The sequence below is a fragment of the Pangasianodon hypophthalmus genome, chromosome 1 (assembly GCF_027358585.1).
Source record: "Pangasianodon hypophthalmus isolate fPanHyp1 chromosome 1, fPanHyp1.pri, whole genome shotgun sequence".
Taxonomy (NCBI): Eukaryota; Metazoa; Chordata; class Actinopteri; order Siluriformes; family Pangasiidae; genus Pangasianodon; species Pangasianodon hypophthalmus.
Genome location: NC_069710.1, coordinates 7,080,872 through 7,095,937, shown reverse-complemented (window position 1 = coordinate 7,095,937; position 15,066 = coordinate 7,080,872). Strand labels below are relative to the sequence as shown.

Genomic DNA, 15,066 nt, shown 5'->3' with positions numbered 1-15,066 from the left:
CAAAGAATAAATACGGAATACGGAAAAATACGGAAGTTACAAAGAATAAATAAGGAATAAATAAGCACACAAGCAGTTAAACAAATCTCTGTTTTCACAATACAGTCAAGAGCACAAGGCTATTTAAAGTACAGACCATTTGTTTCTTTGCAAGATGCCAAGTTTCAGTGGACGCATAAAACCAAGTCTTTCATTGTGGGACATACATACCATGAGCTGGACCAGGATCTTTCTTTCTCCTCTGTATATCAGGACTAAATTATATTGTCACAATGTTTAATCCACTCAGACCTACATTAACACTTTTGGTTTTGTATACTGTTGAGTTTTTCATTCTCACTGCTAAAAATTCTTCCTTTCACGGCATGGGTTTTCTCCATGTACTTTAATTTACTATGCCATGTGCCTTTGTTTATGTTCAAGTCCTGTCTCGGCCCCTGTCTTTTTGGGTTGTTGCCTGATTGTGTTCACCTGTTCTGTGTTACCAAGACTTTGCCTCTGTGTACCCCTGTTCTAGTTCATCGTTGCTTTTGACTATGCCTATGTACTTGGTCTATGAATTTGGATATACCTCTGATTACCCCGTCCGCATATGCTCTGACCCCTGCTTTGAACACTAATTATGATTTATCATGTTATACTAATTTTTGAAAGTATATCAAGGTTGTGCATTTCCAGATTCAGCTAATTAGATGTCACTCAGTAGGCACTCAATCCAAAATATATTGTATGGTATAATATTAGCCACTAAAAACTTAGCTTTACTGAGCATAGTTTAAAAAACTATGCAAACCCAGTGACTGGAAAAAAAAACAGCTTGATATAGAAAACTGCATATATTTCTTTAGACTATAATATATAGCACTTCTTTTCCTTACTAATAACTTGGTCATTTTGCTGTACCAAACCCAGGTCAGACACACAGGACAATAACATACAACCAGGTCTGTACTGGTGCAGATGCCCTGCTCTTCTTGAAGGAAATTGCAGTTCTTTCAAGATCATCGAGAACAATTCTCCACGGGCAACAGAGAACCTATCTAAGCATTTCAGCAAAGTTCAAGTGGATTTTGAAAGCATACACACTTTCCTAACAAACACTCGACATGTTTGAGTGCTGTGCTGGAAAGGAAACTGGTAATTAAGATATCCCATGACGTTGTTTTCTCCAGAATTGTTCGGTTTCTCAAGGCACATAAAATGTGGCAAGCTTTTGGAACCAGTGGCTGGTAAATAAATACACACACACACACACACACACACACACACACACATAAACACATAGAGAGTTACATACAGACAGACATGCATGCATGTACTGAATAAACAGGCATGTCCTAGTTTAACTTGTTTAAAGCAGCAGTTTGTAAATTGTAGAGCCTCTGCTGCCTGTAAAGGGAACTGCCATAAAAATGTTTATACTCCTCCAGTTTCCTCCTGCGCTCCAAAAATATGCCAATAGGTGGGTTGGTTACTCTAAATTGCCCCTAAGTAGAAATAAGTGTGCATTGTGCTCTGCAATAGACTGGTGTATTCTCCTCTCACATCCACATAGAGCATACAGACTACGTAATCTAATGCAAAAGTCGGGTAGCAATTTCAGCCAAGTTTTATTCAGATGTGGTGTTATCACTGAAATTGGATTACAGTATGTATATTTTATCTGTGAAAATGTAATAGGATTGTTCTGCTGAAACAAAAGAATCAGTGAAGTGCAGACATGACCTCTTACACTATAATTTAGAAATACTTACTGTACTTTCGATTAGTTTCTTTTCAATTCATTTTAATTTTATACAAATAAGACAAAAGCAGATTTTTGTAATACTCAAGTTCAGCCAAACTAGGGGCTGGGAGGCAACCAGTTTCCTTATTTATCCTCTATTATCAGCCTGTACAAGTATACGCCATGAGTAAATGCTAGTATGGTGTAGTAAAAGACAGGGTGCATTTACATCATGTGGGAGTAACCATTTTAAGAATATAGTAAAGTTATTGATATATTTTGTTGAACCCATAGCAAGGAAGGGTGACTTTACTAGTAAATTTTTATCATCATCACTGACACAAAGTCAATGACTTACTTTAAGTCCAAAAGTTTCAGTTTGTCAGTGTTTCTGTGGAGAAAGTTACTTGTATTCACAGACAGTTATGCAGCAGCTTAAGTCGATTTTCAGGGTTCTCATTCAGATTATATAAATGACCTGTGTGTAGTTCATGTCTCCAAGGTTGACAATTTTTTTCTTAAGCAGAAGTGTAGAAGAAGAAGATGGGGATAAAGACCAATAGAGCATTGATTTAAACACAAGAACTTGCCTATAAGCCTAAAAAATCAGGGAATAGAAAATTCAGACTGAAGACTGCAGATAGCATGTTTTTTTTTCTTTGCTGTCAAATGTAATATGATGTCAAATAAACAAAGTCTTGAAGTCCTGCTGACGTCGCTTGCAGTGGCTTGAAAGTGACAAATGGTGTGGCATTCAGCTCCTGTGTATTTACAACCATTTTTGTGTCTTTCTATTACATAGGGACAAACATTGATTTTGGCAGGCAAACAGGGTTTTATAATTGCATCCCAGTTCCACTACATAATACAACTTCATAAAGAAAGCTCAGTGAGGCTTGGCCTGAACCTTTAAACAAACACTCTAAACCTGAGTTTCTCAGCCCAGCCCTTAGCGTCTGTAACCCAGAAAATGTTTGGTCTGGTCTAATATACCAGACATATTTACCGAGGGGTTTGTTTACATGGCACAGGTGTGCTGAGAGCTGGAACTAAATTAAAATGCAAGCTGTCTATAGAGAATGTCTCAAGCGCTAGGCTGCAAATGATTTCCTATACAGATGAATGGCCAACACCAACCTGTGGCAATCCATACTACATTAACACTGAGCAGGAGGTCCTGATCAACAAGCAGCACCTGCTTAAAATAGTGCACTAAAAATGGTAAGAGCTCAGATTATCCACACGCCAAAAGTGCTTCTGAAAGAAGTATTGACCAATTAGATGATTACATGGCCTCAATGGCCTTAACTGTCTCTCTGAGGTGTTCTCTTTTACAATGAAAATACCTTTTTAAGTAATTTAGTTATTCATTTTGAATTATTATTGTTGTTATTTAGTCTGTAATATTAGGTATGAGGCCACTATCATTGTAATTGTACTTTTAATTAAATGGTTTGTGAGTAATGTTTTTAAAACTGTGTACTACTGTGTTTAATTGCTGCTCCATCTGTTCTTCCTGCAACTTGCTTCTGGTCATTTGGCAGATATTCTGTTTTACAGCACTTGTATCACTGTCTGCTCTTTAGTATGCACAGAAAAACTGACACAGATGCACAGAGAAACTGAATTTACTTAATACAAACATACATCATTTCCAAGTTAATAAAATATAGTGCACTATTATTACCAAAGCTAAGTAAACTAAAACACAACATGTTCATGAAATTACTGGATGTAGATATTTGAATGAAGTAAATTCAGTGCATCACTTTTCACTTTGGATAAAAGTATCTGGAAGATAACAATGTAAATGTCCATTAGTAATATTTAGACACTCTATAGAGAATTATACTTTTTATAACATGCACTTGAAAGGTAGATAATCATCTTGTGGCATGTTGGTAAGAATCAGTTAACAGGCTTTGCTCTTTAGGGCAGTCTGCATATTTTGGAGTATTCATATAAAGTGTTACTGTATGTTGTGTTATGATTTTTGTTAGTCACTGTCAGCTCTCCTATTTCATTCTCAAAATGAATCAATAAAATTGCATGCAATGTCTATATAAAACACTTCATATGAAATGTTAGAAGTCTGAAAATTTGTTTGTCTGTACAGTATGTTCCTTCTGGAAGATCCCTTAAGGTTTGTACGTAAAAACCCTTAACCACCCAAAACGAACCTTTGAAGAACATTTTGTCTTAGCGTGTAGTCTGGTTTACTAAACTCTTCAGGCTTGAAAACGTGTTGTTTATGTTGCAGACATAACTCAGAGAACTGAGAATGCACTCACACAATGTGTATCTTATTCTGTCTGTTAGGGTTAATAGGATTGTTTGTTTTATTCCCTCAAACCAAAGGTGTGAGACTGAATCAGTGAACACAACATATTAATCGAATGTAATAGAATTCAATGGATAGTGTATAAAGCATCTAAATATTATTATAAATATACCTAGTTAACTGTGTGCCTATATAACTGTGCACCTCAGCCTTCCAGGCCAGATTTACGAAGCAAACCACCTTCTGCCATGTGGTTTCAATTCAAAACTAACTACAATCAAATCCACACTTACACACATAACTATTATACTTGTGTCCTCTTCGATTGCATAGGAATGATAAGTATTTATGTGCTGTGGGTATTATCTGGCAAAATTCAAGAAGACTTGACATTCCCCAAATTATATGGAAATGATTAGAATCTTCTATACATGTCCATGTTAGGCATTGTTCATGCTGACTACTGCATTTGTATCACTGTCTAAGCATTAGCAATAGTTATGGAGGTTGATAATATACAATTCTGTATGCAGAGGTTTACTATATAGATTTAAAATTTGTCCAGCAAGAGCTATCAGTTGGAGATCTGTGTGGACTGCAATTTCCGGAATCAGAAAAATACCTGAATAATAAAAGCTATGTTACAACTAAGAAATAAAACATGATGGGGCTTGCTGTTATAGGAAAATAACCAGTAGTGGGGTGCTATGATGCAGCCTGATGTGTTGATGATGCAACAGAGTTACTGTTACCACACCAAAGCTGATTATTTTCCAATAACTACAGGTGTTTTTTTTCCTCATATACTAAAACAATCTGCCTACTAAAACAACATTACATGTAACTAATATATATATATATATATATATATATATATATATATATATATATATATATTAGTTACATGTAATGTTGTGGAATGATTATAAAAGTAGTTAGTTCCTGTTATCACTTACATTACAGCAGCCAATAATAGTCGTTCCCTCACTTTCTCTTGAAGTTAATAAGATAACAAAAATATCTGCAGCTTCTTACCGAGAACTCGCAAGAAGTCAAACTCTGCTGTTTGATTTTCTCATTGCAGAAAGCTTTACTTCTGAGTGTTACAAAGTGCTGACACTGGAGGCTCCTTCCAAAAATGGCTGTTAGCTTACTTCACCATATCAATGATTAAACATTTTTCTTTGTTAAATAAAAACATGCTTTAATCTATTTATTATTAGGTTTATATTATGTGAAGAGTTCACCATACTATTCCCTTAAGAGTATGCATTACTATCAAAATGATAACTTATTAGAAAGAGTGTATTAATATAAACCTGTGATTGTAGCTGCACTAATGTCAGAGCTGAGCTATTATAAAAGTTAATCAACACCTACTAACCACTCAGAATTGAATATTGAGAACAGTGCTGTGATTTAAATTATTTTAATGCATTCAATTTAGGTTTAAAATCCTACGAGTCAAATGTGCATTTCTGTATCCAGCTGTTAAAATACATAGAACACATTATGTACAACACAAATGGTATTTGTTCTATTATAGGCAGGCAATGGTGTGATAGTATGAGTATTGGGATGATACTGGCCTAAAATGCTGGAATTTTACACAAAAGACCTGACAAAGCCTACTTTTGTCCATATAACTCCACATAGTTTATTTTGAGCATGTCAATATCAGATCATTATCAGGAATCAGGAAGAAAATTAATTAGTGCATCCCTTTTCATAATTTAAAGCCATTTTGTGGCTAATTCATTTTTTGTCACATTAAAAAAAACTTATACTATATAAAGGCATGAGATATGAGTGTTTGAAATCATCTGTGTGGTGCCACAGTGCTCTAAATTTCAAACAGTGCTGTTTTGTATGCTGAATTGGCAAGAGGAGAAAAAGAATTGTGCGGTCCATTGCCGTCTCTGCTTGGCTCTTTTAAAATATTCAAAGGCAAGTAATCTGTTGTTTTACACCAGTAAAGCGGTTACAATCTTAGTTTTACAGGATTATTAACTCAGGTGCAAAATGACAAATGGATACAACTAAAATGCTTTATAGTGGTCTATTTGAGATTAAAGCAGAAAAAGAAAATGCTGAGCCAAGAGCATCCATAACAATGTAATTGTATCAGTGTGTGCAATTTCCCTGTTTTGACTGTCTTGTGTTTATAACAAGATTAATCTGAACTGTCCGAGGAATTTACTAGCCAGACACGTTGTGTACATTTGGTGTCTGACTTTGCACTTGATGTAAATTTATGTGACTTTAATGTGTTTCTCAAGGCTGAATTTTAAATAATTTGTGCAAGCGTGAAAAGGAAGGATGTGAAAATAGCATTTATGGATGTGTTTTATGTATGTTTATGCATTTCAGTCATTTACATGTTGTGAGTGTGGGGGAGATGATGAATGTTTTTACAGTCCTGTATTGCTTGTGTGTGTGTGTGTGTGTGTGTGAGTGTGTGTGCTGGGCCTGCATTACTCCTCGGCTATAAAACCTCCACATGAAAGCAAAATAGTCTAAAATGGCCTAGTTATCTAACGCCTCTGTTTTACATGCAGATTCTGCGGTTTTATGGCCTTTTAATTGTCCCACAATTCCTAAAAAGGAAGGTGTCCACCCAGCATTCACAACTCGAGGTTATCTGATCTACTACTTTTATTTCTCTCTATTAGAAGCTCCAATGAAATAAACTATGCCACAGCACAATTTTGCAACAAAAGTGGGTTTTTTTGTTATGACTGCATTCTGAAATCAAGTCAAGGATACAGTGACTCAATGAAGTGAAAAAAAAAACTCCACTTAAAAATAAAAAAGAAAAACCTAATACATGTGTTTCATGTTTACAATAGAGGTATGAGATGTTAATCAGTAATCTCTAAAGTGAGATTTCTTATTTCAGTACTGGGGGAACCTCTCCTGATGACATACCTTAAAGGTTCCAGTAACTCTGAAGAACTACAAGTGATTTGGGGGAAGACTGTATAATTATATTTTTTGCTAGCTGGTGCCATGTTTTATATATAATGTTGCCATCTCACAGTTCCTGGGTCCAGGGATCAATGGTTAGTATCTGCACGGAGGTTCACATGGTCGCCCTGTGACTACGCTGGTTTCCACCAGGTTCTAAAGCTTCCTCCCACTTTCCAAAAACCAAATGCCAGTAGGTAAATTGGCTACACTAAATTGCCCCTAGGTGTGAATGTATGTGTGTGCATAGCATCCCACCCATGATATGTTCAAGCCCAGTGTTCCCAGGATAGGCTCTGGATCTGCCACAATCCTAAACCAAGATAAAGAGCTTACTGAATAAATGAATGTATAAATGAACGAATGGCTCACTAGCTTAAGCGGAAGAAAGACATGACATGTATGACGTGTTTGCATAATGCATGCACTGTTCTGTAGTTAGAGAACATGGACACAAGCACAGCAATACAAAATCTTGAATTCTAACCAAAAAAAAAGAAAAAAAAAAGAGATGCAATAGTGTGCCACAGAATACTGCTGAAAACTTGATTTATGCCAGAGTGTTCCTTAACTTTAACTCCTTTAAACTGTCCCAGATTTTACAGCACAGTCCTGAAAATTGAAAGTTGATCCCTCATCCCACACAAACAAAACAATTTAATTGATCATGTGGGGTAAATTAATATAAAATTACTTTCTGTTACAAATATAATTTCAAATATAACTAAAATATATATGAAATTCACTCCAGTGACCATATATGTTTGCATATATTAAAAAAAGGTTCTCTGAAAAGAAAATATGAGCTAATACATAGCCATAAATATTGGTGGAATCAAAATAGAAAGTGAAAGCCGAGAATACAAATAAAACTTTTAAAGAAAAGGAACCATTAATAAAAAATACTTTAACAAAGATTATAACAAAGCAGGAAAGAAGCACCTTCTTTGATGTTAAGTGATAATGATGAAAAAAGTAAACAGTTACATCAATTTTTTTTGAACTCATAACCATGCAGGATGGTTTATATCCATGTCCATGTGAACTGGGGTCTAAATCTTACCATCATAAATTTATAACTTATTACGAGCTTTTGCCCAAAGTAAAGATTTAAAATGTAACAAAATATGCTATAGCAAGAATCTCATGTTTGCGAAACTGCACGCAGATTAGTGCTATACCGTAATTACATTTCATTCATGTCCCCACCAATTTAAACACATTTATCTGCAAGTTCTGTCTTTTAATTAAAGGCAATTAAAACTTTAGCTTTAACTACATGAGGTTCTTCCACTGATGTGTAGAAGTTTTCATTTAAACCTCACTAATATTGATTCCTTTAAGCATGTACCGTATGTCTTATATTCCTATTACATGTGTGTGCAAGTATTTATCTATTTATGTAAACGTGTCAAGTCCATGTATGGAACTAGTTGGAGTCGGAGACTAGTTGGAGACTACTATGCCAATGAGCCTCAGCTCCAGCCAAGCTCCAGCCAAGCTTCCAGCCAGGCTCCTATCCCCACTCACCTGATTACTGATGGAACTCACCTGTTTGCAATCAGACTACGCCCTTTAAATAACTGGGACTCTCATTGTTACTTTGCAAAGTTTTGCTCCAGCAGTGTGTCTGTGATTATTCCAAGTCATTGTTATCTGCCTGTCTTAATTAGTGTTTTGGACCATAGCCTGCTTTATGATTACTGATTTAGTCTTGTTTAGTTTATGACTGTTTGCTGATTATGGAACTATTTTCTTGCCTCATGTTTCTCTGCTACATTATTATTATTATTATTATTATTATTATTAGAAAAGCAGACAACTTGGACTTGCATCATTCTGTCAGTTTCATAACAAAATGTCCACATAATGATAGGAATATACGCCAAGTGTAACCAAGTTGGTACATTTAGCCAGTTAGAGAAAAGGTTTTTTTTCAGATTTCAAAACAAAGCGACACATTTTGCGAGAAGGTAACTCCACTGAAAATAAGAATTAATACCTTAAAGCAACTGTGCAACTTTGTAAAAGAGAGATAGCGAAAAGTTGGAGAGAAGTTTAGCTTTAAAGAGATTAAAGCAAGGATTTAAAGCAAGGAAATGTAACAAAATATTCTCTCAATCTTTCTCTTTTTTACTAATGTTGTGAAAAGAGAGCAAGACAGAAGGATAATGGAGATTAGGGAGAGTGAAACATACTACGTATTAAGAGGGCGGAAAGATGAGAGATATAACGATAGTGAGGTATGAAATGAGGGTACAGGATAAAGAGATAAAGAGAGGGACAGAGGGCAGAGGTATGAAGACAGGTATAAAGATTAAATATATGGTGCTCAAAGCAAGACTGTGTGAGTGAAGCATAAAAACTTCAGTTTTAAGAAACCTCATAAGAGTGCAATTGGTATTCACAGCGTATTTACTGCTGTTATTATATAACAAGACTCTGAACAACCGACGCACAGTATAATGCCTCCGAAGGAAATAAAAGACACTTAATTGCTCACATACTGTATAGTAAGTGAGTTCCTTAACTGATTTCTTGTTAATATTGATATTATGTTGCACTCTAAAAGGTGCTTCCTAATTATGTATAGTGTTAAATTAAAATACCCGGATAGCAACTGCACAAACAGCTTCAGACCTGTCACAGACATAGCCTTGAGTTGAAAACAATTGGTTAAAGATTGCATCTTTCCTCGTACCTGACACTATGTCACTAAGAATGAGGAGAACTTAAATTTTATCACTGCTTTATTTGTAAAATCCGGACGTGAATTAAAGAAACTGGGTTGCATATGTAATGTTTCATCATGCTCCAACTTTCTAAATTTCATGTTAAAACACATACATCAACACCCACATCCACACACATTACATACCAAACCCACAGTACAATGTGCTTTAAGTTTAGCAGGAAATTGATCCTAATTTGAAGTGAGTACTGGATGGCAGCCATGTACCTTTCTGACAAATGCAATGAACCATCAATTCCCAAATTCCCTGTGGTAAATATAGGTCTCATTCAGCACCATAATCCATATGTACTGCATGAGCAAACACATGCACATTACATTAGTACTACTGTATGCATACAGCCAGATATACATCCCTTGTCTGGTCGGGAAAACCCATGCTTTTTGCATTAAAAAAATATTTTTGTATAAATGGAGCTTCTGTGGGTGTAGGTAAATCATCAGTGCCAATCAAAGAACACATAAGAAATTTAAGTACAGTACTTAACTACATGGGTGTTAGTTACAGAGGCAGAAATGTCAGAAAAAGATGTTTATATAGGATTCCTGATTAAACATTTTCTAAAAATCATGTCATATAACCATGTCATTATTTAATACACAGTTTTATCAAACAGTACTGTTGAATTCTTTAGTCTGATTGGTCAGAAGGTCAGAATAATTTTCTATAACAGCAGCTCTGACAGTTGTGCCAGCTCATTCTAATATGCTATCGATTCTATAGTAACAACTCATTCGCAGAGACTTGTATAGCAGACTTTCCACATAAACTAAGGTTAATAATAAATTTAAATGATTTAAAAATGTGTTAACATAATAAAAACATAATATCATTGATATGGTGAAGCAATATGGTGAAGAGACATTTATTTAACATTTATGGAATGAGTCTCCAGTGTCAGCGCTAATGGTCTTCAAGACAGGGAACCTTGTGTTTTCTAGTTTCTCAGTAGCATGACAAGATGTGTTTTTTTGTTTGTTTGTTTTGTTTTGTTTTTTTATTAATTTTAAGAGAGAGAAGAAAAGACTGTTGAGGAAAGTCTATAGCTGCTATACTATAAGTATAGGAACAAACTTGTCTTATGGTTGTTCTGCAACATTAAATGTAACTATAAATGATTAAAAAGTCCAGTATCTAATTTACTAATTAATATAAATTGTAACTGTTGGCAAATTGCTTTGGTACAGTAGGAATAAAAGACTCAGGGCCATGCTGATATAAGGAACTAATCAACTTTATGGTGGTAAGAGTAACTCTTTCAACCATATATTGAATTATTAACCATAATTACGTTAGAAAGTTGATGTTCATGATGTAACTTATTCTCACAGACTACACGGACTGCATTACTTGTGTTGATTCTGAGTCAGTAGCCAATGCAGTGTTTGCAAGCTCATTAGTCATAAAACTGTGTGTCTGCTGCATTTCCCATATTGTCAAATACTGTAGAGAACCCTATTTCACATATTTTCGTAGTAGTTCCACTTAGTAGTTCCATTTGATGTTTAGTTACCACAACAAATCTATTACTCAACTATCATGTATTTCACAATGGACAATTCTACAGCATACAGGACGGTGTATATATCATCATCTTTCTGCATAGTCATGGCTGCCCACCCACCAAATATTGGCAATGAAAAAGCAAACAAACAAAAAACAAATGTATTAATTGTAATGCTGTAATGCTCAAATTTGTAACAGTTCATATGACTCATGTCATACAGTATAAAAATTATATAAAGGTTTATGTTGGGAGGGAGTGGGATTAGAGCTTATATCTTTACCTTTTCCACCTATTTGCCTGATAGGATGTCATGTTCATTTTAATTTTCATACAAAATATCCATTCTCACCCTAACAGAAGCTTATGTAGGATAAATATTATAACACGCTGGATTTAAAAGACCAGTTTAAATAGGGACAGAATTTGATTAATTTTGAACTTTTTTTAAGGCAACAAATTTGCATCCTTCACCCAACTTCAAGAACTATAAGAAGTCCCTTTTCTCAGCCAGTAACTTCGTAGAGCTTAATAGAAATACAACATATATAAGAACTTTGATATCTAAGATATTTGATTCTTTTTTAACTGATTATATAAATTAACAAATAAATAGGCTATTTATGATATTTATGAATTTTAAATTCCCCCAGACCAATGATTTTTCAGACTTTTTCAGTAAGAAAATAGAAATCATAACAGCATGCTGCCTGCAATCCTAATTTTCTATACAAGGTTTTCTTTCTTTTCTAAGTAGTAATAACTGTGAGTCTTGTTTCCACTCACTGACTGCAAAGTATATGCTCATATGTGTTTTTATACCTGTCATTACCAAGCCTTGCATTCTGTTAAAGTCTACCTGGTTTTTGATCTTGTTTCTTGTTTTCATGATTATAATTTTCCTTAGTCCAAGTTGTTTGCTCATTGCTTAACCCTAACCTTTTTCCTGTGTATGATTTTGCCTATCGATTTGGTATTGTTGTTAAGCTTTTCTAATAAAGCTGTCTTACCTTGCACTTGCATCTGTATCTGCCACCATGACAATAACAATCATAGTAATAAAATAGTAATAAAAAATACTTTAGTGAAAAGTTTTTTTAAATGAAAAATGGTAGTTTTACATTCTAAGACAGTGTGGTTTTGAACTGAATTGAATCTGAATATTTATATGTTAAATTATCTAATCCAGGGGTGTCCAATCTTATCCGGAAAGGGCGAGTGTGGGTGCAGGTTTTCATTCCAACCAAGCAGAAGCCACACCTGAGTCTATTGAAAGCCAAAATCATCTGATTAAACAGGTGGAATCAGGTGTGTCTCCTGCTTGATTGGAATGAAAACCTGCACCCACACTGGCCCTTTGTGGATAAGATTGGACACCACTGATCTAATCTCACTTAAGAATCTACAGAGGAAACATCTTGACCTTTTCTAGTATATAAAATCACTTTTTTGCCTTACCGTTATCTTAATGGGGTACATTCAAACATGTAAACAAGTAAAAAAAGGTTCTATCGTGGACAATCCACTTTGATCCTGCACTTCATTAGTGAATGTAACGTTCCCTGAAACTATAACAAGGCAAATGCATTTTATTTATTGTTTTTGTGTATCCATGGAGTGTTACAAAAAAGACTGATGATTTGCAAGTTTAGAAAGCTGGCCTAATTGAGCTAGACTGGAGAGAGCGCATTGTATATAGTCCAGCAGTATAACAGTTAATTGACCATAGACGTAGATGTAGAATACAAATAATAATAAAAGTTAAAAATAAAAGCTAGAAAAAGCATCCAGAGTGAGTATGTGGTAATATGCACACTCTTCATTACAGTATGGTGATAAGACATTGTTTCATAAGCAGACATGTCTGTGAACAATTTATCAGTTAATCTTTATGAACGGCTTAAATTAGAGAAATTGTGTGGTCAGATGTATAATGTTTTCCTACTATAAGTTAAAATATTGGTCTGCTGAGTATGATTATGTTCTAACAGCAGTGTCAAACATGTGCTTTTCAGTATTAACTAACACAAAATGAGAGTTATTGCTGTTTCACCTTTCTACCCACACCCGGAGATGGGTTCTCCCTCAGGTTATATACCCCATCTCTCTATCGCTTTAATGACAGGAAGAGCACTTAAATAACTCAAGTAACACTTCTTAATGCACGACCGAACGACCAAGAAGTTATGAAATCAAATCAAGACCACAATGCATGCACTACAGATGGACCTAAAAGGTCTTGTGCCCATTTTACACATGGATGCAACCCTCAGATGAGGCTAATTTTACAGCTGTAGTCATTTAGTAAGAAAAATACATCCTAAACTTGGGTAGACATTTTATTAGACCAGAACTGCACCCACACAGTAAATCTGTGTTAAACTGCAGTGAGCCTTGTTTGATGCTAATGACTGTGAAATTACTATCCCAGGAGTCCCAAACTGATTCATGTTAAACACGAGTCTCCACAAAATCTTGTCTACGATCATCATTCCCGTATCACACTGACAAAGTTCACACTTTTATCAACACATGCTGTTCTGTCATTTTAATTTTAACTCCTTTTAAAACAAACTGACCTTTGGTCCAACTGTGCCAGCTGGTCCTTCACTGCCAGGGAGGCCCGGTTCCCCCTGTGTGTGGGAAATGGAAAAAACTGAGATATGCAAAGGCAATAACAACTTACTCTTAAATGAGCCATATGAAGCACAATTACATAGATTATTCTCCTTGCCCTTAGGATACTAAGCTAGCCAGGAGGAAGGGGAGTAGGATGGGTTTGGAATTCTTCTACATTACTTTCTCCCACATATACACCTTGAGTCCAAATCAACACACACACACAGTCTAGGTTATTCAGCTCTTTATTTTCCAAGAGTCTGGAAAGTGTGAAAACATTTGTGGGTATTGTGATGAGTAATAAACACAGTGAAACATGTTAATGAACATAAGAAATGTGCTTTAAATATGCAGCTGACAGAGGCTTGCTTTAACTGGCACGATCTAGCCTGAGCCATGTGTAGACGTTTTTGGTTATACAGTGAACACACTGTTGTTTATAGCAGCTGGTATATATACACTAGTACATGTGTAATGACAGCAGAACACTGCAGACATCACTAACACACTATATATTTTTGTCAGTATTTCAAGTATATATTAGTAATTTATACAAAGTTTGAAAGTGTTTGATACAAGCATTTTAAATGTATTTTATACAAAGCTCATCCTAATTTCTGTAATTCTAAACAAAGTAGTTTAAAATTCTGTATTTTATGCTTTTAGAATTTTGATTCTTCATGATATACATATCCTAGTTTATGTCCTTTACAAACATACCAATATTATTACAAGTTTTTAAGGAAGATACAGTTGTACTGTTACAAAATTTACATATGTGTATTTTAGTATGGTTTTCAAGAATCTATATTTCTTTTCAATTATTTTTTCTATTAACTTTTACTCAGTACATTTCCAAACTCTATGATCTACATGTGGTGTTGTTATGTAGGTTGTGATCTGTATTTTGTACATTTAAATCCCATTTGTATTGTGACTGCTTATTACTAGCATGTAAGCGAGGTTGTAATGTCAGAATTATTATCAGGCTAGCTAACTTTTGAGAGATTGCACATACAGCTGTCAGTTTCTTTAGTTACTGTTCTCCAAAATCGATGTTTAACTTCCTTCTCATTTGTGATTCTTTATTTGCTTTCCTTATTCTTGTACTTCAAATAAATTTAAGCAATTATTTTTATTCTTTAACTTGAGAATTTTTTTTTTTCACAAGACTTAGCACTTTTACTCAGGTACAAAATTGGTCTACTTCTACCAC

The 15,066-nt window shown here is 34.8% G+C and overlaps 1 protein-coding gene across 1 annotated transcript in view; it reads right to left on the bottom strand.

The window, feature by feature from the left end:
* The window catches only part of si:dkey-225n22.4 (collagen alpha-1(XXI) chain), a 57,193-nt gene that overhangs the window by 18,559 nt on the left and 23,568 nt on the right, over positions 1-15,066 (bottom strand). Inside the window, exon 15 of the mRNA XM_026914437.3 lies at positions 13,811-13,864. Coding sequence (XP_026770238.3) covers positions 13,811-13,864 — 54 coding nt within the window. The remainder of the gene's footprint in view (positions 1-13,810; positions 13,865-15,066) is intronic.